Source organism: Hyperolius riggenbachi, chromosome 3, assembly GCF_040937935.1.
Source record: "Hyperolius riggenbachi isolate aHypRig1 chromosome 3, aHypRig1.pri, whole genome shotgun sequence".
NCBI classification, from domain to species: domain Eukaryota; kingdom Metazoa; phylum Chordata; class Amphibia; order Anura; family Hyperoliidae; genus Hyperolius; species Hyperolius riggenbachi.
In genome coordinates, this window is record NC_090648.1 from 85,747,809 (window position 1) to 85,774,180 (window position 26,372).

The 26,372-nt window shown below is 46.0% G+C and overlaps 1 protein-coding gene across 4 annotated transcripts in view; it reads right to left on the minus strand.

Moving 5' to 3' along the window:
* The window catches only part of LOC137562799 (serine/threonine-protein kinase N1-like), a 157,549-nt gene that overhangs the window by 63,322 nt on the left and 67,855 nt on the right, over positions 1-26,372 (minus strand). For all 4 annotated transcript variants that reach the window (XM_068274498.1, XM_068274499.1, XM_068274497.1 and 1 more), the window contains 2 exons: positions 12,384-12,732; positions 5,847-5,986 (listed from right to left, as the gene is read on the minus strand). In XM_068274498.1, the coding sequence (XP_068130599.1) occupies positions 5,847-5,986; positions 12,384-12,732 (489 nt within the window). The remainder of the gene's footprint in view (positions 1-5,846; positions 5,987-12,383; positions 12,733-26,372) is intronic.

Consider the following 26,372-nt stretch of genomic DNA (forward strand, 5'->3'; position numbering starts at 1 on the left):
TGGCCCGCAGCAGTACGCATGCCCCGGGCCAGATGCGTTTATTAGTATGCATGCCCTGGCCCGGCGATGCGCGTCCTTGATTATGCTCCTGTGGCTCTGCGCATGAGTGTGATGTCACAAAGCGTTCCCGGCCACAGGCGCGCAATCAAGGATGCACATCGCTGGGCCAGGGCATGTGTACTAATGAACGCATCCCACCCAGGGCATGCGTACTACTGCGGGTCATTGCGACCTGGAAGTAGCACAGGGGCCAGACTGCCCATAACTATTCGCTGGCAAAGTGTTCACCAACATCACTACTGCCTATAGAGCGCGCCTCAGTGGCTGCAGCTGTGGCACTTTGAGTCTGCCAGGAGAAAAGCGCAATATAAATGTTCTGTGTCTTGTCTGTGTGTCTCATCTATCAGTATAAATCTCATTGTTGAAAAGTAAATAAACATGGCAGCCTCCATATACCTCTCACTTCAGGACCTGAAATCAGAATGTCATCTCAGCTCTAAAAGATGCACCAGCATAATAACCTTTAAAGAAAAACATTTCTTTGTTGCAGCTGATACAAATCCTGCAATACATCTGTAGTTTGTCTACTTCCTGCTTTCGTCCTGGGTTTACAAATGAGCTTTCTGCCGAGGCAGTCAGCTGACACGGGATCAAATTATAACTTTTGCTTAGTCACGGATGAGGGGGAATTAGACAGGCTAAACTCTTGAAGTACATATAGGGCTCGATTCACTAAACCGTGATAACTCAAATATCACACCTTATCAAAGATATCACACCTTATTAAAGATAACACCTTATGAAAAGATATCACACCTTTTGAAAAGATATCACACCTTATCAAAGATCACACCTTATGAAAAGATATCACACCTTATGAAAAGATATCACACCTTATCAAAGATAACACCTTATGAAAATATATCACACCTTATGAAAAGATATCACACCTTATCAAAGATAACACCTTATGAAAAGATATCACACCTTATGAAAAGATATCACACCTTATCAAAGATAACATCTTATGAAAATATATCACACCTTATGAAAAGATATCATACCTTATCAAAGATCACACCTTATGTAAAGATATCACACCTTATGAAAAGATATCACACCTTATCAAAGTTATCACACCTTATGGAAAGATATCACACCTTATCAAAGTTATCACACCTTATGGAAAGATATCACACCTTATCAAAGTTATCACACCTTATGGAAATATATCACACCTTATCAAAGTTATCACACCTTATGGAAAGATATCACACCTTACCAAAGTTATCACACCTTATAGAAAGATATCACACCTTATCAAAATTATCACACCTTATGGAAAGATATCACACCTTCTCAAAGTTATCACACCTTATGGAAAGATATCACACCTTATCAAAGTTAAGCAACGAAAAACATGGGGAGCACCATCCACACCTATAAATTAATTACCCTACGTGTATTAAAGGGTAAAACTGAACTGTGCAGAACAGTCAAAAATTATCTATATACTGTAAGTACAAGAGAACAACAGCAATGACCTCAAAAAGACCACACCAGAGCAGCATATATCAGTTATACAAAATTACATCCTTTATTTAAATTACACATACTATTAATACAAAATACAAAAATAATTTGCGCTAAAGTGCATCACATATGAACTTGACTCAATAACAATAATTGATAAATAAATAAATAATAGAAGAAGATACAAAATGGTTACACTATTGTTTTGTATCTTCTTCTATTATTTATTTATTTATCAATTATTGTTATTTGCACATGTGGTATTGCCAATCATGTTTTTGTATGAGTCACGTTCATATGATGCACTGTAGCGCAAATTATTTTTGTATTTTGTATTAATAGAATGTGTAATTTCAATAAAGGGTATAATTTTTTATAACTGATATATGCTGTTCTGGTGCAGTCTTTTTGAGGTCATTGCTGTTGTTCTCTTGCACCTTATCAAAGTTATCACACCTTATGGAAAGATATCACACTTTATCAAAGTTATCACACCTTATCAAAGTTAACATGCCTTATCAGAGTAGCATAGCGAGTGCTACGAACTTATGCCTGCTAATTGGCAATGGCACTTGTCCTGCCTCGAGCCCCTGCGGGTTTGTAGCGCTCGCTATGCTACTCTGATAAGGTGTGTTAACTTTGATAAGGTGTGATATCTTTTTATAAGGTGTGATATTTGAGTTATCACGGTTTAGTGAATCAAGCCCACATGGTGCATTTCGAGATGTTTTCCTTTTGTCCTGTGCAAGAGTTCAGGTCCACTTTAAGCATTCAACTTCAAGTGCAACAGTTACAGTAAGTACATTTTAATGGCCATTTTCATAAATACTGTTCATTTCTATGAAAGATGATAACCTGGGATGAGCTAGGGCTTCAAGTCACTTCATGTGTGGCAGTACAATGCTACACGTGGCCTTTAAGTGATACGAAAAATTAACTGAAAATACCACAACTTCCTCCCTATCTCTTTACTGTAACTGCTTTTCCATCTCCACCCTGCAGTGTTTGCTCTGAAAGAGAAAATCATGGCTGTGTCATCTCTCACCAGCCACGGCAATTTCCTCTATTTCCTTGACTTGCGTAACATCCTTGTCCAAACATATATCTGTCACTAAATGTATAGATACAGCTTACAAAACCTAAGCAAAATGCAGAGTAACCAAAACTCAGCCACCAGTCAGGTGACGAGGGACAAAATACGCCTGGCCTGGGACACCGAAATAACCAGAAATGGTCCTGTATACAGTAGCATAGACTAAAGCAGTGTTTACCTAACAGAACATGCTACATAGGTGTGTCAGTCTGCTATAATGATTTGACCTTTCTAGAAAATGGAGGAATCTGTTTATCCCCTTTTGATAGCGCAAACATGTATGCTGATCTCAGTGGTCCTATGGAGTCCTGTTACCAGAAATGGCTGCTAGTTAAATTGGTAGGTAAAAAAGGTCATTTTAGTTATATTAAATAATAAGTGGCTTGTATAGCACTGACAAATGTCATGTACATACATGCTGCCGGGTTATGGAGTATGGGCCCCGGGAAGTGACAAAAGCACACAGGGAGGGAGTTCAGCAGCCGGGCAGGCAAGTGGTGAGCATCTTCCGCTATTGCCCGACGCCAATATTTTGCAGGGGCCACAAAGCACTATATCTTGGTGGAGACCTTGAGGGGGGGGGGGGGGGGATTAGGGGGTGTTACTGGTTTTGGGGGTGCAGTGGTAGTGTGGCAGTACTATAGATTTTCAACAGATTTCATGCTCATAACAATTCATTTCAAGACAAATCTGCTACCCGCTATAAATAACTCGTGGCTTCGAATTTTACTTTAAAGGACCACTATAGTGAAAAAAGTAAGCAGTTAAAATCTGACAGAACCGACAAGTTTTGGACTAGTCCATATCCTCATTGAGGATTCTGGTGTTTCCTGTTTTTCTTCTGCATCATTTCCTGGACAGCAGTTGCTAAGTCTAACTGGCAAAATAGTAAGATGCCAGCCATCTTCTCTACTCGTATAAACACTATTTAGCAGTTAGACTTACCGACTGCCTTTCAGGAAATGCTTTTGAAATCAAAGAAAACCCTGAGGGCCCGTTTCCACTAGTGCGTTGCGGAATCATCGGGAAATCAACGCGGACGAAATCGCATGCGGGTGCGATTCCGCATGCGTTTTTTCCCGCGATTCCGCATAGGTAAGGGTATATGCGAATTTAACCATGTCCAGTATACAAGAAAAGGCAGATAGCGTGCACCTTCCGTCCAAAAATCGTGGTTTAATGGCAAAACAGACTATATTATAGTGCAAGCGATGACAGCATTTCATAAATTGGTAAGCATGAAGTAGCCAATGTTGCCAGGCAACTCTTACGTGACCGGCAGTGACAGGGTAGCTGGTGCTGGAGGTGGGTGTCCGGCTAAGAGTGGTGGGGCGACGCTTGGTCACGCGTCGCGTACCACTGTGAACAGCGGAAGCGAAAGTCACGGTCTATAGCGGGGATAAACCCCGCCCCTTCTGGTGACGTCGCTTCCTGGTAGACAGAGCGTGGAGCGCAAACATTCCGTGGCCTGCTGTAAAGCGGAAGTTAACCGCTGATGCCGTCATAATGACAGCAATATCATTATGTGAAAAACATGTTTAGACTCATAAATTGTAATAGGTGGAGAGTCCGTCATGACACAAAATTTCACCCTGTGTCGTTAAACGGAACCACCCCTCACACCAATTAGGTGGTATATTAAAAACAGCATGCCATAAAAATCTAGCGCTCCACATCTAGTGCAAAACGTGTTTTAAAGTGACAGTGCAGGTTAAAACCTATTTGCTGGGAAATTTGAGCTTGATAATTGTACATTTAGTGGGCACATACTAGAAAATCTGGCTAGTTAAGGCCGGATCATACAAAAATCACAATTGCTTGGGATATGGCGGAAAAATATTCTTCCCCCCATTCCCAGCAAATGTGTGTCACCAGAATATAACAAATAAAGGAAATTAATTTCCAATAAATGTAAATAAGGGCCCCCCAAAAGGATTGAATACCAAATACACCCACCCATTAGGCCTCAATGATATGATTGAGCTATCATGTATGCTCGATCCCTAATGAGTCCCCCAAAAAAGATTTTAACATGACGGTGGAATCCTCCCTGTTGTAATATTTTTTGTGATATGTATTTTTATGTATTGTTCGGTGTAGACTTTGTATGGTGTTCTTGATATTCTAGATTTGACGAGCTTGGGAACTGGTGCATGTGATGTGGGTGTCCTTTAGGTATCATTGAAGGTCAAGAAGTAACCAGACAGGATGTTTCCAATAGGGTTTGGGTCATAAAAATTACTAACCCCTAAAAATTTTTGTTGAATGGAACGTTGCTTGTTTCCTTAAATGCCATGTTTCCTTAATATAAGGTGTATTTGGTATTCAATCAAATATCTCCACTATAGACCGGGACTTTCGCTTCCGCTGTTCACAGTGGTACGCGTGACCAAGCGTCGCATAGACGCGAAACGGCCGTTTGCCACTCAAGCTCGTTTTTTTGAGGGTTGTGCCATACACTTGCAATTTTCTTCCTCTTGAAGTGAGAATTTAACCATGTCACTGCCTGTTTAAATTAACATGTGTTCCTATGCGGAATCGCACACGTAGTCGCGGGGAAAAACGCACGCCTAATTCGCATGCAATTTCCCTATTAAATACATGGCGTGCGATTCGCATAGCGGTGTGCGGGGAGCGAATTCTGACGGCTGTGCCGTGCAGATTTTCCCCGCACACAAAAACAGAGCGCACAACGCACAAGTGGAAACAGGCCCATCCACTTGTATTGGTTGAGCGAATCTGCATGTAGGAAACGCATGCAGATTCGCTCTAGTGGAAACGGGCTCTGAGAATCCTGTATGAGGAGATGAACAAGTCAGATTTTAACTGCTTAATTTTTTTGCTGTAGTGGTCCTTTAAAGCGTACCTGAACTCAAAACTTCCTCTCTGCTCTGAAACAGCATAACTTTTACAGAAAAACACTTCTTTGTTACAGCTGGTTTCAAATCCTGCAATAAATCTGCAGTGTTTCTACTTCCTGCTTTCATGGAAGCAGACATATTGTTAACATTCTGTGCTTTCAAATGAACCTATCTGCCGTGGCAGTCAGCTGACAGAGGGGAGAGATCAAATTACAACTTGTGATTAGTCACACATGTGGGGGAATTAGACAGGCTAAACTCTCTAAATACATACAGGGCGCATTACTCTCTGTTTTCCTTCTGTCCTGTGCAAGAGTTCAGGTCCACTCTAAGTAATCGCCACACCATGGCTTACTCACCTTAGCAGAGCCATTACTGTACATCTGAATCATGTTTTCTGCTCCTTGTTTGACCCTCAGTTCAATGTCCAGCTGGCGCTCCAGTTTAGACACGCGAGGGTTCTGCGACTTGCACGGGATTTCAGAGGACAGATTGTTACCTGGGTGGACAGAAGTGACGGTACACAGACTGTTATAGCTCAAAAAATAACAAGCTGTCCTAAAACATTTATACATTTGTGAAAAAACGTAGATAACGGTGCTGGTGATATGTTACAGAACTTTGCGATTCACAAAACAACGGTAAACTTAATACATGCAGACAACGCATGTTAAAGAGGAACTTTAACCAAGGATTGAACTTCATCCCAATCAGTAACTGATACCTCCTTTCCCATGAGAAATCTTTACCTTTTCTCTAACAGATCATCTGGGGGGGGGGGGGGGGGGCTCTGTATGGTTGATTTTGTGCTGAAACCCCTCCCACAGTGTGATGTCATGACTATGGTCCTGACAGTTTCCTGTCTGTGAACCTTCTGCATTTTGGGAAATAATGGCTTTTTCCAACTGCCAAGAGAGCAATATGTCCCTCTGTGTGAGGAGAAGGCCAGCGCATACCACAACAGGCTGCATCCGAAATGACCAGCGGTTCTCATGTGCAGCACTTCTAATAAGCTATCTGCACACTTCGCATTCACATCAGATGCAAATCATATGCATAACTACTAATTATTATGCTTTGCATACAAACTATAGTGGAAGCTGAAGTTCCTCCATAGTATAATAAATGTAGCATTTGTTTGGATGCAGGGCATGCATTTTCAGCGTAGTAGAGGTGGTGCACGCCTGAGCGATTAACCAGTCATTTGCAGCATGTATTTAGGGATGCGCACACCCCTTTTTTTCTTATCTCCCTCTGTGCATAGAACTCTCAGTAACGAACATTTTGTACAGATCACCTGGCAGAACTAAAGATGTCACCACCAGTGATACATTTCATAATGTAAATCAGGGAGAGGAAAGACTTTACAATGGGCAAACACTGACTAAATTATCTATAAATGAATATTGTAAACAATAAGCAATGTATTCATTATGTTATTTTCACTACAGTTCCTCTTTAACTTGCATAATGAGTTATGTATGTTGTGTAACTCACTTTAACCCTTTTCTAATCTTATCTTCAGATCACTCATGTCTGCCCTCAGCACTTACTTTTACACCGTTGTCTGTGAGGGCTGGGCTGCTGCAGGGGGAGCCAATGGGGTCTCTACCTCGGCACCAGCTCAGGCGGTATAGCTCCTGCATTGCACACATGCCCACGTCATTTTGTCTGAATAGGCAAAGTCCCCGTCATCCAGAACTCTGGTAACCGGAAGTCTAAACTTAACGGGACAATGCTTTGGGGGGGGGGTTGCAGGGCATTGTAAGGTAGTTACCGAGCCTCCAGGCACCGTCTTCTACCCTTCCGGCAGCTCCCTTTGGCTTTCTGGTGTCTATGCATGGCTCCTGGCATGCCATGTGCCATACCCAGAGGATGCCAGAAAACTGCTGGGAGCTACAGGAAGGTTAGAATATGATGCCTGGAGGCTCAGTAACAGGGGCATAACTAGAAGTCACCGGACCCCCCTGTAAGAATTTGAGCCTCCCCCCCCCCCCCCCCCCCGGGTGCCCACTCAGGGCCATTTTGGGAGGGCAGGAGGGGTCGCAGCATGAGGGGAAAGCGTGGTCACACATCGTCAGGGAGGGGGGGACAGTACCCTTCCTCACCTCGGGCTCTCCGACACAGCAGCAGCGGCAGGCAGGACACATACCACCACCCACCACCGGAGGTTCCGATCTTTAAGGGTTTCACACTACTCCCTGTTTAAACATCTCAACAGGTTCCGATCTCTAAGGGCTTCACACTGCTTCCTGTTTAAACAGGAAGTAGCGTGGAGCACTTAGACATCGGAACCTCCGGCGGTGGATGGAGGTATGTGTCCTGCCTGCCACCCCTGCCAGTGATAGATGCAGAAGGGGAGCGCTGAGGGGAGAGCCCGAGGTGAGGGAGAGGGGACATGTGCGATGTGCAATGCTCTCCCCTCATGCTGTGACCCCTCCTGCCCCCTCAAAATGGCCCTGAGCGGGCCCCAGAGGGCTAAATAGGGGATGCCCCTGTTACGCCCCTGCTCAGTAAGTATTTTCTGTTTTCCTTACAGCCTTAAAAATTCTAGCAGAACATTACTGAAATGGTTAAACAAAGCATTTTCTTCTGCTATTCAGCTTCAAATCCGCATCCAAACTGTTGATAACAGTATCTTTTTTACTTGTTAAACACAAATGTATCAACACTGGAATGTAAACAAACACTCTCTGAGAAACGTCTCTGCTTCAGGCACACACAGTGTTCAGAATAGCTCATTAGAAGGTTTTAATATATAATAAAAAGCAGTTACTGTATAATAGAAAAAAAAACAAAATGCAATGCCAGCTTTCAGGGCAAGAAAAACTACACTTTGGAAACTTGTAATTTGTAAACAGACAATATTAGGTGTGCACAGAAGCAAATGTGATAACTGTATGAGTATTAAAAAGTAGGAAAACATATTTTTATTGAATGTTATATCAGTTTCAAACCACAATTAAGTACAATCCTGCAGCGCAAAGAGGGGGAACAACTATCGGCTCAGTTGTGATGAAGTGACACATGTATACTTTGTATTACTTGTATATCAAGACATTGCTTGTATATCAAGTCAAAATTTCACAATTGCTTGCATTGCAAAGGGCTCTTAAACCAAGTTACTCTCAATCCAAGGTTTTACTGTATAGCCTAAAAAAAATCAATAGAAAGTAAAAGATGTGATAAGGCGAAAAAAATAATAAGTATATCAGGCCCACAAATTGGTAAATGCAATCTAGAGGAGACCCGGCCAAGAACTGCAGGAAATGTTTGACCTCTGTAATTGCAAACTAAGGCAACTATACGAAATATTAACACTGATTTTCTCAGGTATTCAAATACTTACGTGCAGCAGTGCAATACAAATAAATTCTTTAAAAATCATACAATGTGATTTCCTGAATTCTTTTTGTAAATGCGGTCTCTCGCAGTGGGAATGCACCTACAATGTGAATTTCAGACCGCTTCATGATTTCTAAAATCGTAGGGTGCTCAAATACTTATGTTCTTCACTGTGGGCTTGATTCACAAAGCAGTGCTAACAGTTAGCACGCTGGTAAAAAGCCCTTTATCATGCCTAAACTCAGTTGTGATAAGGTGTGATAAGTTTAGGTGTGATAAGTTTAGGCGTGATAAGTTTAGGTGTGATTGTGATGATTTGCTCAGCTGCCTGTGCAGGCAGGCAGCTTTTTGACCATTGTGTAGGTTTGCATGCTGCAGGACTCTGGAAAGAAGAGCTTCTGTCAGTTTTGCAGCTTGTGCTTGCTGAGGAATTTGCATACGTTGTCATGCAAATTGCCTGGCCACATTCATTGGAGGCGTGTACTATAAGTACTATGTGTTTCCCACAATGCTTGGCTGTTCATAAGGATTTCGTCCTATGTAACACTCCTGGTGGGGTGTCAGCCTCTGTTTGAAGATCAGCTTGGAGTAATTCCTGAATCTGCGCTAGGCAGGTTTTCCCTAGTGCAGTTAGGATTGTTTATCTGTTTGTTTGTTCTGTTGCCATTGTCCTGTCCCAACGGTGGTCGACAGGAAATGGTTCTGATCTCTGTTCTTGGAGTATAGCTGGTGCAGCGGTTGCTACCAGCTATCTCTTCTGATCTGTCTCTTTGGATCGCGCTAGCCACTTTTCGCTAGCGCTGTGGATCCTTCTGTTCTGTCTCCTGGGATCGCGCTAGCCACTTTCCGCTAGTGCTGTGGATCCTTCTGTTCTGCTACTCTGTACCTGGATCGCGCTAGCCACTTTCGCTAGTGCTGTGGATCCTATCTCTCGCTTGTCCCTGTTTTCGTGTGTCTGTCTTGTCTGCTTTGCTTGCTGGAGGCTCGGTGAGGTAACCGTTAAGCAAGCGCTCGCGTCCTCTGTTTCATGTTTGTCTGTTAATGGTTAGTTAGGCGTGCTTGTCTCTTGTGCTTATCACGTGGAGACCGCGCATAACCGCGTGCACTGTTGCGAATGAGTGCGGTGTTCGCGGTTAGCTAGCATTTGTTATTTTCCGTATCTCCTCATTGTATTATTTGCTGTGCCTTTGCTAACCTCGTATTCTGTCCTGATCTGCCTTGTGTCACGTCTGGCGATCGCACCTCTCGCGATCGCGTTCCTGTTTCATATCTGCTGTTGTGTGTGCAATGTCGCGGGGTGGCGACTAGGTTGGCGCACACACATACAACCTGTCCCTTTGCTCGTCTCATTCGCAATCGCCTCTCTTGCGATTGCGTTCTGCGCTTCGTACAATTCCTGTCTGGCATTTGTGGAGGTACAGAGGATTGGTTCCTCTGCACTCCTCAGCGCCATCTGCCGACAGGAATTTTCCCTCTACGGGTGCGTAGCACCTTTTGCTGGGTGCCTGCAAATATACGCTTGTGGAGGATTTCCGCCGTGTCAGCGCACGCGTTGTGTGCTGATCACGGAGAAAGTTCCACAATCGTTACAGTGATAAGTTTAGGTGTGATAAGTTTAGGCGTGATAAGTTTAGGTGTGATAAGTTTAGGCATGATAACTATAGCACCAACTGGGTTAGCAATGCAGTGCACAGCTGATCAAAAGTTTTGCGCTAGCAAAGTCTGGTCCGCTTCGCTTAGCGTTTAATGGCGCTGCTTTGCGTGCGGGACTTTGCGCGTGATCTAAACTTATCTAAACTTATCACGCCTAAATTTATCACCCCTAAACTTATCACGCCTAAACGGGCTTTTCACCAGCGTGGTGCAATGGTTATCACGCCTAAAGGGCCTGATTCACAAAGCGGTGCTAACAGTTAGCACCCTGGTGAAAAGCCCTTTATCACGCCTAAACTCAGTTTAGGCATGATAAGTTTAGGTGTGATAAGTTTAGGTGTGATGAGTTTAGGCATGATAAGTTTAGGTGTGATAAGTTTAGGCATGATAAGTTTAAGCACCAACTGCGTTAGCACCGCAGTGCACAGCTGATTGAAAGTTTTGCGCTAGCAAAGTCTGGTGCAGTTTGCATAGAGTTTAATGGCGCTGCTTTGCGTGCGGGACTTTGCGTGCTATCTACACTTATCTAAACTTATCACGCCTAAACTTATCACACCTAAACTTATCACACCTAAACTTATCACGTCTAAACTGGCTTTTCACCAGCGTGGTGCAATGGTTATCACGCCTAAAGTCTCTAACTGGGTTAACACCGCTTTCTGAATCGAGCCCAAAGTCTCTAACTGGGTTAGCACCGCTTTGTGAATCAAGCCCAGTATGTGTTCTCATGCTTGCTGGTGGTATAAAAGGCATTTTATTGTTAACAGCATTTTCACAAGTTTAAATCCTCCCTGGCGTTCAATTTCCCCAGGATTTCTGTGCAAAAAGTGATAAAATTAATTTTTATAACTTTTTTTTTCCTGTAACTTGCCAAAATGTGTCAAGCAAGGGTCTAGTATACAGTGCAGGAGAGTATTGATGTGTATGCACGTTTATACTGTTCACAGCATGTTTTGTATGGACGGATAATATGTCCATACCGCTAGGGAGGTTACAAATATCACCTAGGATGGCCCATATGCCATAACTTTTTCTCCTGCGTTTACTCCTAGGAGATAATTTTTCAACTTGTTTTTAAAATAACTTTTCAGCACTTTGGAATTGAAAAAGTACCTTTGCTTGCTGGTGGTTTAAAAGGTACTTTATTGACAAGGGGTGAAAATATCACCTAGGAGAAAACTCAGGAGAAAAAGTGAAATGCATATTGGCCATTATGCTATACCAAAGATTCCAGCCATGATGTGGCAGTAAAACATCTCCATGGTGGACCATAGGCAACCTACATTTACTTTTATGTGCTGATTATATGTCCAGGTCCATCGCTTTACAGACCCGAGATGTAAGTTGTTTTTAACCTTATCAATAAAGTGTGCCTTTTTTATATGCATACTGAGTGCACTTTGCAGTCTTTTATTGACCATTTTATAAGCACTACCCCTTTACTTGCCATTGGACACCTGGGTCAACCATTTACAGTATCTAAGGGAAGAATATTTCTGTCATGTCGGGTCATCCCTGGTAAAAATGTGATCAATGTCCTTATGACCTTATAATCTAGGTCACTACTATTTGGGGTACGAGTTAATGCCTATCTTTGGTGGCGGGACACGTTAATTGTACCCAGGAGCATCGTGGGTAGAGGAACTGCACCGAGGTCTGCTTTGTTTTACATTTTCTTGGACTGCTTTTTGAGAATAAGCAGGGACTTTGTTGTACATTTTTGTTATTTTTATATATATATATATAGATCTGTTCTATATTCAACCCACTATAGGTTTTCTTCAAATGACAGAATTTGCTCCACAGGCAGAATGCAAAGTATCCAATCGCATCTTATTTGAAATGTCCTCACCCAATCGGTGCTCTTTCCCCTTTCCCTCATATTTAGCGCTCCGTACCTGAATTGGATCCTGGAGAAGCTGGACAGGCTTCTAGTTCTTCCAGCTCTTGCTTGAGATTGACTAGTCTCCGCTCACAAGTCCGCAGCATTGTCTCTACGTGCCCCAAGTTCTTGCGCTCTGTGGTGGCCTTGCGGAGCCTCTCAGCCCCTTCCTTAATCTTCAGCTCCCGGCAGATCTCTCTGCGCAGACGGTCCCTCTGACCTTCCAGGCCTGGAGAATCTCCCTGCAGGTCCTCATTCTGGTCTCCAACACTAGCAGTCCTTTCTTTCTTCCCATCTTTAGCATCACAGTCCACCTTCACCTCTCCACCTGTCTCCTCCTCTTTCTTTTCAGAGCAGACATGAATCTTTGGAGAACAAATAAGCTTTGTTAGTGAACGTACACATCACACACACCTACAATCAATATTAAACGCTGACTGAGTGTAATTTGCCTTCTTAAAACAAAAGGTATTTGCGATAATTCAGCCTTAAAGGACAACTGAAGCAAGAGGGATATAGAATCTGCCATAGTTATATCCTTTTTAAACAATACAAGTTGCTTGACTGTCCTGCTGATCTCTGTAGCTGCATTAGTGCCTGAATCACACACCTGAAACAAACCTGCAGCTAATCCAGTCAGACTTCAGTCAAAAACACCTGATCTGCATGCTTGTTCACGCTCTATGGCTAAAGGTATTAGAGGCAGAGGATCATCAGGAAAGCCAGGCAATGTGCATTGTTTAAAATAAAACACACATGTCAGCCTCCATATCCTGTTCACTTCAGGTGTGCTTTAAATGAACAACCTTTGATACTACTGGGACTGGAAAATTAATTCTTCTCATCCTGTTTAACACTATTTTAACTCCTATATTGTCCTTGTTGTGTAATACCTATACTGTCTGTCCTTGTATCGTATTCAGGCCCGGATTTACCTCACAGGTGTCCTGGCACCTTAGACTCCGCCCTCCATGAACCTACAAACCCCCTCCAAACTGCACTGCAAGTGTGCTGGCTGGCTGAGCTGTCACTTCTCCCTTACTTTCCCTGCCCGTCATAGGTAGCTACAGGTGTCCCTTAGTATTAGGTAGCCAGAAGTATAATCAATAATAAGTAGCTAGAGGTGCCCCCAAGTATTAGCTAGCTAGAGGTGCCCCTGACTGGAGGGAGATCTCATCAGTGGAATGCCAAGTGCAAGGTGAGTAACTTCTGATTTATACTCTCATCAGGACTCTGCACAGAGGTGGAGGGAGGGAGGCGCTCGGGGAGAGGAGTGAGTCGTCTTTCCATCATCAGGTGCCTGTAGGCACTTGCCTACAGTGCCTTATGGTAAATTCAGCCCTTATCATATTGTCTGTGGCCGTTAATCAACTGCCAATTCTTTGCAAGTGCAAACTTATTAAATGTGTTAAGTTATATAGAAAAATTGAATATTTTATTTTTTTAATGTTTTCTTCAGTATTTTTTCATAGAAAATTGAATGGTGTAGGATAGATTGTAAATTTCCCGATTTATAGACCCAGCCTTTTTTTTGGTAATTTTTTTTTCATAATTGGGGAAGATCAAAAACACATGTCATACATTAGTAAGATTTTCAAAATGTACAAACTGAGAAGTCAGAATTGGAGGTACCATAAACTGAGGAGTTGGAGTCAGAATTGGAGGTACCATAAACTGAGGAGTTGGAGTCTGATGATTTTGTACTGATGTTACAGCCCTGCTACAGAGGCAAAATGTATAAATGACTATAACGCAGAGCAGGGCTATCCACAAGGCAAGGCAGGTGCCTGGGGCCTAGTAGGTGTCAATGGACCCAACTGTCTGCCACTTTCTCTAACCCATCTCCACTTCAGGTTACCAAAAGGATCATAAGACAGAGCTAAAGCTACTACCGTGCCCAGGGCCCTATTTAATTTTCACCCATCTCTGCTATATATTTATAGTGAAGTAAATGGGTGGCTGCGCTCAGAATGGATATAGATGGTGCTAATTGGTCCATTCACTGAAGCAGCTCAGAAGGGAGGGGTTATTGAGTTGTTTCTGAGCCCAGCAGCAAATCTCAGAGTAATCGCTTACTTCCTGCCTGTACAAAATACTCATGATAAGGTTTTTGTGAAAAGTTTACAAAGGATTTCATGTAATGGTTTTAGGTCTTGCAGAGAATATTTATCCATGGTTAACCTTTAAGTAGCAGTATGGGCATTCCAGGAATATCTGAATATCATGTCCCATTGTATAAGAGGTGTGTCTACATCCCCCCCTCCCACACCTCCATCAATATTATATGTGGTAATATTTTCCTATTTCCTCTTCTTTTGTTCTCAAGTCTTGATATTGACCTAATCAGCTGGGTTCATTTCTGTCCAGACTTCAGCAGCACTTCACCTTCTGGAGGAATTTCACCACTCAACATTAATTAAAGAGCTTGCACAAACACTCAACGTCAGGGTGAACGTAAACCTTACCGACCAATCGCATCTAAAGAGGAACGTTAACCAAGGATTAAACTTAATTCCAATCAGTAGCTGATACCCCTAGAGAAATCTTTGCCTTTTCTTGAATAGATAATTAGGGGCATCTGTATGGCTGATATTGTGGTGAAACCCCTCCCACAGTGTGATGTCATGACCACGGTCCTGACAGTTTGCTGTCTGTGAACTTTGTTGCATTGTGGGAAATAATGGCCTCTGTGCCTAGAACGCTCAGTAACAGACATTGCGCACAGATCACTTGGCAGCACTACAGATGTTACCATCAGTAATAAATTTCAGAATGTAAATCAGGGAGAGGAAAGATTTTACAATGGGCAAACACTGACTAAATCATTTATAAATGAATATTGTAAAAAAATAAGCAATTTTATTAATTATGTTATTTTCACTACAGTTACTCTTTAAACTGAAGGGGGGTAAAGAGTTTTAATTACCTGGGGCTATTACCAGCCCCCCCCCCCCCCCCCCCCTGCAGCAGTCCTGTGCCCTCGGAGCCGCTCTGGAATCCTCCGGTCCCCTGCTGTCACTTAGTTTCGTTTTTGACGACTCACCGGTCATCCGACCGCCATGCGTATTATTGGATGCATTCCCAACTGCAATTAGTGCTGTTGTAAACCGCAACGCGTACAAAGATACGCGTTGCCACATATCTACGCGTGCGGAATGCGGCAATGCGTAATTTTGTATGCGTTGCGTCCGCAACAGCGCTAATTGCAGTAGGGAATGCGTCCAATAATACGCATGGCGGCCGGCCGACTGGTGAATCGCCAAAAACAAAACTAAGTGACCGCTGGGGACCGGAGGGTTCCAGAGCGGCTCCGAGGGCACAGGACTGCTGCAGGGGGCTGGTAATAGCCCCAGGTAAGTGAAACTCTTTACCCCCCATTCAGTTAAGGTTCCCTTTAACCACTTGATGACCCAGCCTTTACCCCCCCCCCTTAAGGACCAGCGCTGTTTTAGCTGATCTGTGCTGGGTGGGCTCTACAGCCCCCAGCACAGATCAAACACCAGGCAGAGCGACCAGATCGCCCCCCTTTTTTCCCCACTAGGGGGATGATGTGCTGGGGGGGTCTGATCGCTCCTGCCTGCGTGTGGCTGGCGGGGGGGCACCTCAAAGCCCCCTCCACCGCAGGATTCCCCCTCTCCCTCTCCTCCCTCCCTTCCCCGGAGATCCGAGGCTGCACAGGAACGGATCTGTCCTGTGCAGCCTCTAACAGGCTCCTGCCTGTCATGTGACAGCGATCCCCGGCCGCTGATTGGCCGGGGATCGCTGATCTGGTACAACGCTGCTACTGTTAGCAGCGTTGTACAAATGTAAACAAAGCGGATTATTTCCGCTTGTGTTTACATTTAGCCTGCGAGTTTCGATCGGCAGCCCGCAGGCTATTCACGGAGCCCCCCGCCGTGAATTGACAGGAAGCAGCCGCTCGCGCGAGCGGCTGCTTCCTGATTAATTAGCCTGCAGCCAGCGATGCAGAACTGCGTCGCTGGTCCTGCAGCTGCCACTTTGCTGACGCGCGTTATGAGTGCGCGGTCGGCAAGTGGTTAAAGAAACTCTCTAACAAAAAATCTCCCTCTGGGAGATACTTACCCAGGAGGGGGAAGCCTTCCCAATGAGGCTTCCCCATCCTCTGTAGCTTGGGGAATCCAGTGCTGGCTCCCCCAAAACTTCCTCGTCAAAGCATGACAATTAAGGCTCATACACACACTCAACACAAGTCTTTTAAATGCACAATTATCAGACAACTTTTGTTGTTGAAACAACCAAAAAAGTTGTTTGCTATTGTTCAAACAACTGATAAGACGCAGCTCAAGTCAATTCAACTGTTGGATTGACTTGAGCTGCGTCTTATCCGTTGTTTGAACAATAGCAAACAACTTTTTTTGGTTGTTTCAACAACAAAAGTTGTCTGATAATTGTGCATTTATAAGACTTTTGTTGAGCGTGTGTATATGAGGCTTACTTTTAGCCATTATCTATCTGGATTATCTACATGCTTGTTTCAGTGTTATGACTTAGACACTACTGTTGCCAGAAGATCAACAGGACTGCCAGGCAACTGGTACTGTTGAGTAGTGTTGGGCGAACAGTGTTCGCCACTGTTCGGGTTCTGCAGAACATCACCCTGTTCGGGTGATGTTCGAGTTCGGCCGAACACCTGACGGTGCTCGGCCAAACCGTTCGGCCATATGGCCGAACTAAGAGCGCATGGCCGAACGTTCCCCGAACGTTCGGCTAGCGCTGTGATTGGCCGAACGGGTCACGTGGTTCGGACCCGAACGCGCTCTGATTGGCCGAACTGTCACGTGGTTCGGGTAAATAAATACCCGAACCACGTCATATCTCCGCCATTTGTCTGTGGGTTTAGCTTTGGGTAGGCAGGCAGGGTAGTTCGCGCTCCAGCCACGCTAGCCAGGGTCCCCCCCAGTCATTGTGTGTCGCTGCTGGGAATAGTAGTACACCGCTCGCTCAGCATTCTGTTTACTGCCACTCTGTGTACCTCGCTCAGCCACACTATATAGCATTCTGTTTACTGCCACTCTGTGTCTGCTGGGAATAGTAGTACACCGCTTGCACAGCCACACTATATAGCATTCTGTTTACTGCCACTCTGTGTACCTCGCTCAGCCACACTATATAGCATTCTGTTTACTGCCACTCTGTGTCTGCTGGGAATAGTGGTACACCGCTCGCTCAGCCACACTATATAGCATTCTGTTCACTGTTCTGTGTCTGCTTGGAATAGTGGTACACCGCTCGTTCAGCCACACTATATAGCATTCTGTGTACTGTTCTGTGTCTGCTGGGAACAGTAGTACACCGCTCGTTCAGCCACACTATATAGCATTCTGTGTACTGTTCTGTGTCTGCTGGGAACAGTAGTACACCGCTCGCTCAGCCACACTATATAGCATTCTGTTCACTGTTCTGTGTCTGCTGGGAATAGTGGTACACCGCTCGCTCAGCCACACTATATAGCATTCTGTTCACTGTTCTGTGTCTGCTGGGAATAGTGGTACACCGCTCGCTCAGCCACACTATATAGCATTCTGTTTACTGTTCTGTGTCTGCTGGGAATAGTGGTACACCGCTCGCTCATCCACACTATATAGCATTCTGTTCACTGTTCTGTGTCTGCTGGGAATAGTGGTACACCGCTCGCTCAGCCACACTATATAGCATTCTGTTCACTGTTCTGTGTCTGCTGGGAATAGTGGTACACCGCTCGCTCAGCCACACTATATAGCATTCTGTTTACTGCCACTCTGTGTCTGCTGGGAATAGTGGTACACCGCTCGCTCAGCCACACTATATAGCATTCTGTTCACTGTTCTGTGTCTGCTTGGAATAGTGGTACACCGCTCGCTCAGCCACACTATATAGCATTCTGTTTACTGTTCTGTGTCTGCTGGGAATAGTGGTACACCGCTCGCTCAGCCACACTATATAGCATTCTGTTCACTGTTCTGTGTCTGCTGGGAATAGTGGTACACCGCTCGCTCAGCCACACTATATAGCATTCTGTTTACTGTTCTGTGTCTGCTGGGAACAGTAGTACACCGCTCGCTCAGCCAGAGTATATAGCATTGTGTTTACTGCCACTCTGTGTACACCGCTCAGCCAGACTATATACCATTGTTTACTGACACTCTGTGTACACCACTCAGCCACACTATATACCATTGTTTACTGACACTCTGTGTACACCGCTCAGCCAGACTATATACCATTGTTTACTGCCACTCTGATTCTGCTGGGAACAGTAGTACACCGCTCGCTCAGCCAGACTATATACCATTGTTTACTGACACTCTGTGTACACCGCTCAGCCAGACTATATACCATTGTTTACTGACACTCTGTGTACACCACTCAGCCACACTATATACCATTGTTTACTGACACTCTGTGTACACCGCTCAGCCAGACTATATACCATTGTTTACTGCCACTCTGATTCTGCTGGGAACAGTAGTACACCGCTCGCTCAGCCAGACTATATACCATTGTTTACTGACACTATATAGCAGACTATATAGCATTGTGTGTACACCGCTCAGCCAGACTATATACCATTGTTTACTGACACTCTGTGTACACCGCTCAGCCAGACTATATACCATTGTTTACTGCCACTCTGATTCTGCTGGGAACAGTAGTACACCGCTCGCTCAGCCAGACTATATACCATTGTTTACTGACACTCTATGTACACCGCTCAGCCAGACTATATACCATTGTTTACTGCCACTCTGATTCTGCTGGGAACAGTAGTACACCGCTCGCTCAGCCAGACTATATACCATTGTTTACTGACACTCTATGTACACCGCTCAGCCAGACTATATACCATTGTTTACTGCCACTCTGATTCTGCTGGGAACAGTAGTACACCGCTCGCTCAGCCAGACTATATACCATTGTTTACTGACACTCTATGTACACCGCTCAGCCAGACTATATACCATTGTTTACTGCCACTCTGATTCTGCTGGGAACAGTAGTACACCGCTCGCTCAGCCAGACTATATAGCATTGTGTTTACTGCCACTCTGTGTACACCGCTCAGCCACACTATATAGCATTGCGTACTCTGCCAGTCAGTGTGTATATTGCTGGGATCAGTAATACTCCACTCACCGTCAACCACTATATGAGCTCAACATGAGTTCCCCAGAGACCTCCGCTGTGAGCAGCACTCCCAACAACAGCAACAGCCAACGCCCCACGCAAGCTATAACATCCACCCCAGCAGCCAGTGGTCAGCAGCAGCCCTCCCCGGAGGAGAACGTTGTGTCCATCAGTCCGTCGCCAGAGCGATTAATGAGGGCTGCCATTGAGGAGATGATGGGGCCTGATGTGGAGGAGGAGGTCTGGCTCAGGCCAGCATCCCAAGTTAATGTTGAGGACGATGAGGGGTCTGTGTCTGGGGATGTTGGGGTGGCAGAGGTGGTGGGTGGGTCAGACTCAGGAGAAGAGTTGTATGATGAGGATGATGATCGGGACCATCTGTATGTGCCTCAGAGTCCGACCCCGGAAAACATGTTGTATCGTGTGTTTAGGTACTAAAATCTGCGTTCCCTCCCAGTAGTGTTGGGCGAACAGTGTTTGCCACTGTTCGGGTTCTGCAGAACATCACCCTGTTCGGGGTGACTATATAGCAGACTATATAGCATTGTGTTTAATGCCACTCTGTGTACACGGCTCAGCCACACTATATAGCATTGTGTTTACTTCCACTCTGTGTCTGCTGGGAACAGTAGTACACCGCTCACCCGCCACTGTATAGCATTGTGCTCTGTGTCACTGCTGACAATAGTGGTACACCGCTCACCCACCACTGTATAGCATTTCTGTACTGCCACTGTACTGCTGCCAGTCAGCGTGTACTTTAAGGATAAGTGAAATGAGGAAGAAATCCGGTGAAAGAGGGAGGGGCAAGGGAAGAGGTGTTTCCCCTGACGGTTCACGTACAGGCCACAGGGGAGCACCCAAGAAAACCCACTCAATACTGCCCATGTTGTCCAGGACAACAACCCTCACAGATCCAAAAGAACAGGACCAGATAATTACTTGGATGACCTCTCAAGCGTCCAGCAGTGGGTTAAGCAGCACCAGCACATCACGCACGAGGTCCGAGTCCTCAGCCAGTTAAAGTCTGGGCTTTCTTTGAAGACTGCACTGAGGATGTTACCATGGCGATTTGCAAGGTGTGCAAGACCCGCCTGAGCAGGGGGAAAAGTATTAACAACCTCTCCACCACCAGCATGAGCCGCCACATTCTATCCAAACATCCCACTCTGTGGGCAAACGCGGCAGGACAGGGTACCACCAGCAACACTGCCTCCCTTGGGTTCACCAGACTCACCACCAGACCCGCCTCAGCAGCAGCAGTAGCCCAGCCATTGCGTGGTTCACAACATTCACAAACATCAGACGATGCTGACACTGTCACTTTCCGGACTAGTGCTCTTGAGGTCTCCCAGTGTTCATCAAACACAACAACCAACAGCCCTTCGGTGTGCAGCGCTACGGTTGAGTTGTCTGTTTCTGAGATGTTTGAGCACAAGAGGAAATTGCCAGCAAATGACCCCCGGGCCGTGGCAGTAACAGCCAGCCAGCATAGCCAAGCTTCTGGCCTGCGAAATGCTGCCATATCGAGTGGTGGAGACAAACAGCTTCAAGGGCATGATGTCAGTGGCCATCCCACGTTACGTGGTTCCCAGCCGCTACCACTTTGCGCGCTCTGCAGTGCCTGAGTTGCATGAGCACGTGGTCAGCTAAATAACCCGAAGCTTGAAGAATGCCGTTGCCTGCAAGGTTCACCTCACCACTGACACCTGGACGAGTGCGTTCGGCCAGGGTCGATACATCTCCCTTACCGCGCACTGGGTGAACCTTGTGGAGCCTGGCAGCGATTCCTCACCTGCTACGGCGCGGGTGTTGCCCACGCCGCAAACAGCTGGATAACAACAGCAGCACCTACCTCTCTGACTCCTTCTCCTCCAACGCATCTCAAAGCTGTACCTCATCCGGAAATGCTAACCCAGCACCAGCAGCAGTAGGATCGTGGAAGCAGTGCAGCACAGCTGTTGGCATGCGTCAGCAAGCGTTGCTGAAGCTGATCTGCCTTGGGGATAAGCAGCACACAGGGGAGGAAATTTGGAGGGGAATAAAGGAACAGACGGATTTGTGGCTGGCACCGCTGGACCTGAAACCGGGCATGAAGCTAGACACCTGGCACGAACTGGCAATGTACGCAATAGAGGTGCTGGCTTGCCCGGCAGCCAGCGTTATGTCGGAACGCTGTTTCAGTGCTGCCGGAGGCATCATCACAGATCGGCGTATCCGCCTCTCCACAGAAAATGCAGACCGTCTGACTCAAATTAAAATGAATCAATCCTGGATTGGAAACGACTACGCAACACTCCTGGACCCCAACCAAGTAACATGACCGATGAACATCTGGGATGGTTTAGCGTTTCCGGTCCCTGTTTATTGAACCTCTCATCTGTATTACATTTATGACTGCATGGCGGCAAAAAGCATTGCTGCTATATCCGCACGCTTTTTGTCCTCATGCAAGGCCTGGGTTGTTGTGTCTCACAAAGCGTGGCCTTCTCCTCCTGCGCCTCCTCCTGTTCCATCACGTGTGCTGCTGCTGCTGCTGGGTTACCGTTGCCGCGTGGTCCCTGTTTATTGAACCTCTTATCTTTATTACATTTATGACTACATGGCGGTACAAAGCATGCTATCCGCACGCTTTTTGTCCTCATGCAAGGCCTGGGTTGTTGTGTCTCACAAAGCGTGGCCTTCTCCTCCTGCGCCTCCTCCTGTTCCATCACGTGTGCTGCTGCTGCTGCTGCTGGGTTACCGTTGCCGCGTGGTCCCTGTTTATTGAACCTCTTATCTTTATTACATTTATGACTACATGGCGGTACAAAGCATGCTATCCGCACGCTTTTTGTCCTCATGCAAGGCCTGGGTTGTTGTGTCTCACAAAGCGTGGCCTTCTCCTCCTGCGCCTCCTCCTGTTCCATCACGTGTGCTGCTGCTGCTGCTGCTGCTGGGTTAGCGTTGCCGCGTGGTCCCTGTTTATTGAACCTCTTATCTTTATTACATTTATGACTACATGGCGGTACAAAGCATGCTATCCGCACGCTTTTTGTCCTCATGCAAGGCCTGGGTTGTTGTGTCTCACAAAGCGTGGCCTTCTCCTCCTGCGCCTCCTCCTGTTCCATCACGTGTGCTGCTGCTGGGTTAGCGTTGCCGCGTGGTCCCTGTTTATTGAACCACTTATCTTTATTACATTTATGACTGCATGGTGGTACAAAGCATGCTATCCGCACGCTTCTTGTCCTCATGCAAGGCCTGGGTTGTTGTGTCTCAAAGCGTGGCCTTCTCCTCCTGCGCCACCCTCCTCCTGTTCCATCACGTGTGCTGCTGCTGGGTTAGCATTACCGGTCCCTTTTCCTGGAACCTCTTATATGTATTACATTTATGACTGCATGCCGACAAAAAGCATGTTACCTGTGCAAAGAAAACAGACATTTCCCGCATTTAAAAGACAGTTTTCCCTTTGAAACTTTAAAATCGATTTTCTCAAAAACTATAAGCTCTTTTTGCTAAATTTTTTTTTCCTCTTGTACCCACTCCCAAGGTGCACATACCCTGTAAATTTGGGGTATGTAGCATATAAGGAGGCTTTACAAAGCACAAAAGTTCGGGTCCCCATTGACTTCCATTATGTTCGGAGTTCGGGTCGAACACCCGAACATCGCGGCCATGTTCGGCCTGTTCGGCCCGAACCCGAACATCTAGATGTTCGCCCAACACTACTGTTGAGTAGTGTTGGGCGAACAGTGTTCGCCACTGTTCGGGTTCTGCAGAACATCACCCTGTTCGGGTGATGTTCGAGTTCGGCCGAACACCTGACGGTGCTCGGCCAAACCGTTCGGCCATATGGCCGAACTAAGAGCGCATGGCCGAACGTTCCCCGAACGTTCGGCTAGCGCTGTGATTGGCCGAACGGGTCACGTGGTTCGGACCCGAACGCGCTCTGATTGGCCGAACTGTCACGTGGTTCGGGTAAATAAATACCCGAACCACGTCATATCTCCGCCATTTGTCTGTGGGTTTAGCTTTGGGTAGGCAGGCAGGGTAGTTCGCGCTCCAGCCACGCTAGCCAGGGTCCCCCCCAGTCATTGTGTGTCGCTGCTGGGAATAGTAGTACACCGCTCGCTCAGCATTCTGTTTACTGCCACTCTGTGTACCTCGCTCAGCCACACTATATAGCATTCTGTTTACTGCCACTCTGTGTCTGCTGGGAATAGTAGTACACCGCTTGCACAGCCACACTATATAGCATTCTGTTTACTGCCACTCTGTGTACCTCGCTCAGCCACACTATATAGCATTCTGTTTACTGCCACTCTGTGTCTGCTGGGAATAGTGGTACACCGCTCGCTCAGCCACACTATATAGCATTCTGTTCACTGTTCTGTGTCTGCTTGGAATAGTGGTACACCGCTCGTTCAGCCACACTATATAGCATTCTGTGTACTGTTCTGTGTCTGCTGGGAACAGTAGTACACCGCTCGTTCAGCCACACTATATAGCATTCTGTGTACTGTTCTGTGTCTGCTGGGAACAGTAGTACACCGCTCGCTCAGCCACACTATATAGCATTCTGTTCACTGTTCTGTGTCTGCTGGGAATAGTGGTACACCGCTCGCTCAGCCACACTATATAGCATTCTGTTCACTGTTCTGTGTCTGCTGGGAATAGTGGTACACCGCTCGCTCAGCCACACTATATAGCATTCTGTTTACTGTTCTGTGTCTGCTGGGAATAGTGGTACACCGCTCGCTCATCCACACTATATAGCATTCTGTTCACTGTTCTGTGTCTGCTGGGAATAGTGGTACACCGCTCGCTCAGCCACACTATATAGCATTCTGTTCACTGTTCTGTGTCTGCTGGGAATAGTGGTACACCGCTCGCTCAGCCACACTATATAGCATTCTGTTTACTGCCACTCTGTGTCTGCTGGGAATAGTGGTACACCGCTCGCTCAGCCACACTATATAGCATTCTGTTCACTGTTCTGTGTCTGCTTGGAATAGTGGTACACCGCTCGCTCAGCCACACTATATAGCATTCTGTTTACTGTTCTGTGTCTGCTGGGAATAGTGGTACACCGCTCGCTCAGCCACACTATATAGCATTCTGTTCACTGTTCTGTGTCTGCTGGGAATAGTGGTACACCGCTCGCTCAGCCACACTATATAGCATTCTGTTTACTGTTCTGTGTCTGCTGGGAACAGTAGTACACCGCTCGCTCAGCCAGAGTATATAGCATTGTGTTTACTGCCACTCTGTGTACACCGCTCAGCCAGACTATATACCATTGTTTACTGACACTCTGTGTACACCACTCAGCCACACTATATACCATTGTTTACTGACACTCTGTGTACACCGCTCAGCCAGACTATATACCATTGTTTACTGCCACTCTGATTCTGCTGGGAACAGTAGTACACCGCTCGCTCAGCCAGACTATATACCATTGTTTACTGACACTCTGTGTACACCGCTCAGCCAGACTATATACCATTGTTTACTGACACTCTGTGTACACCACTCAGCCACACTATATACCATTGTTTACTGACACTCTGTGTACACCGCTCAGCCAGACTATATACCATTGTTTACTGCCACTCTGATTCTGCTGGGAACAGTAGTACACCGCTCGCTCAGCCAGACTATATACCATTGTTTACTGACACTATATAGCAGACTATATAGCATTGTGTGTACACCGCTCAGCCAGACTATATACCATTGTTTACTGACACTCTGTGTACACCGCTCAGCCAGACTATATACCATTGTTTACTGCCACTCTGATTCTGCTGGGAACAGTAGTACACCGCTCGCTCAGCCAGACTATATACCATTGTTTACTGACACTCTATGTACACCGCTCAGCCAGACTATATACCATTGTTTACTGCCACTCTGATTCTGCTGGGAACAGTAGTACACCGCTCGCTCAGCCAGACTATATACCATTGTTTACTGACACTCTATGTACACCGCTCAGCCAGACTATATACCATTGTTTACTGCCACTCTGATTCTGCTGGGAACAGTAGTACACCGCTCGCTCAGCCAGACTATATACCATTGTTTACTGACACTCTATGTACACCGCTCAGCCAGACTATATACCATTGTTTACTGCCACTCTGATTCTGCTGGGAACAGTAGTACACCGCTCGCTCAGCCAGACTATATAGCATTGTGTTTACTGCCACTCTGTGTACACCGCTCAGCCACACTATATAGCATTGCGTACTCTGCCAGTCAGTGTGTATATTGCTGGGATCAGTAATACTCCACTCACCGTCAACCACTATATGAGCTCAACATGAGTTCCCCAGAGACCTCCGCTGTGAGCAGCACTCCCAACAACAGCAACAGCCAACGCCCCACGCAAGCTATAACATCCACCCCAGCAGCCAGTGGTCAGCAGCAGCCCTCCCCGGAGGAGAACGTTGTGTCCATCAGTCCGTCGCCAGAGCGATTAATGAGGGCTGCCATTGAGGAGATGATGGGGCCTGATGTGGAGGAGGAGGTCTGGCTCAGGCCAGCATCCCAAGTTAATGTTGAGGACGATGAGGGGTCTGTGTCTGGGGATGTTGGGGTGGCAGAGGTGGTGGGTGGGTCAGACTCAGGAGAAGAGTTGTATGATGAGGATGATGATCGGGACCATCTGTATGTGCCTCAGAGTCCGACCCCGGAAAACATGTTGTATCGTGTGTTTAGGTACTAAAATCTGCGTTCCCTCCCAGTAGTGTTGGGCGAACAGTGTTTGCCACTGTTCGGGTTCTGCAGAACATCACCCTGTTCGGGGTGACTATATAGCAGACTATATAGCATTGTGTTTAATGCCACTCTGTGTACACGGCTCAGCCACACTATATAGCATTGTGTTTACTTC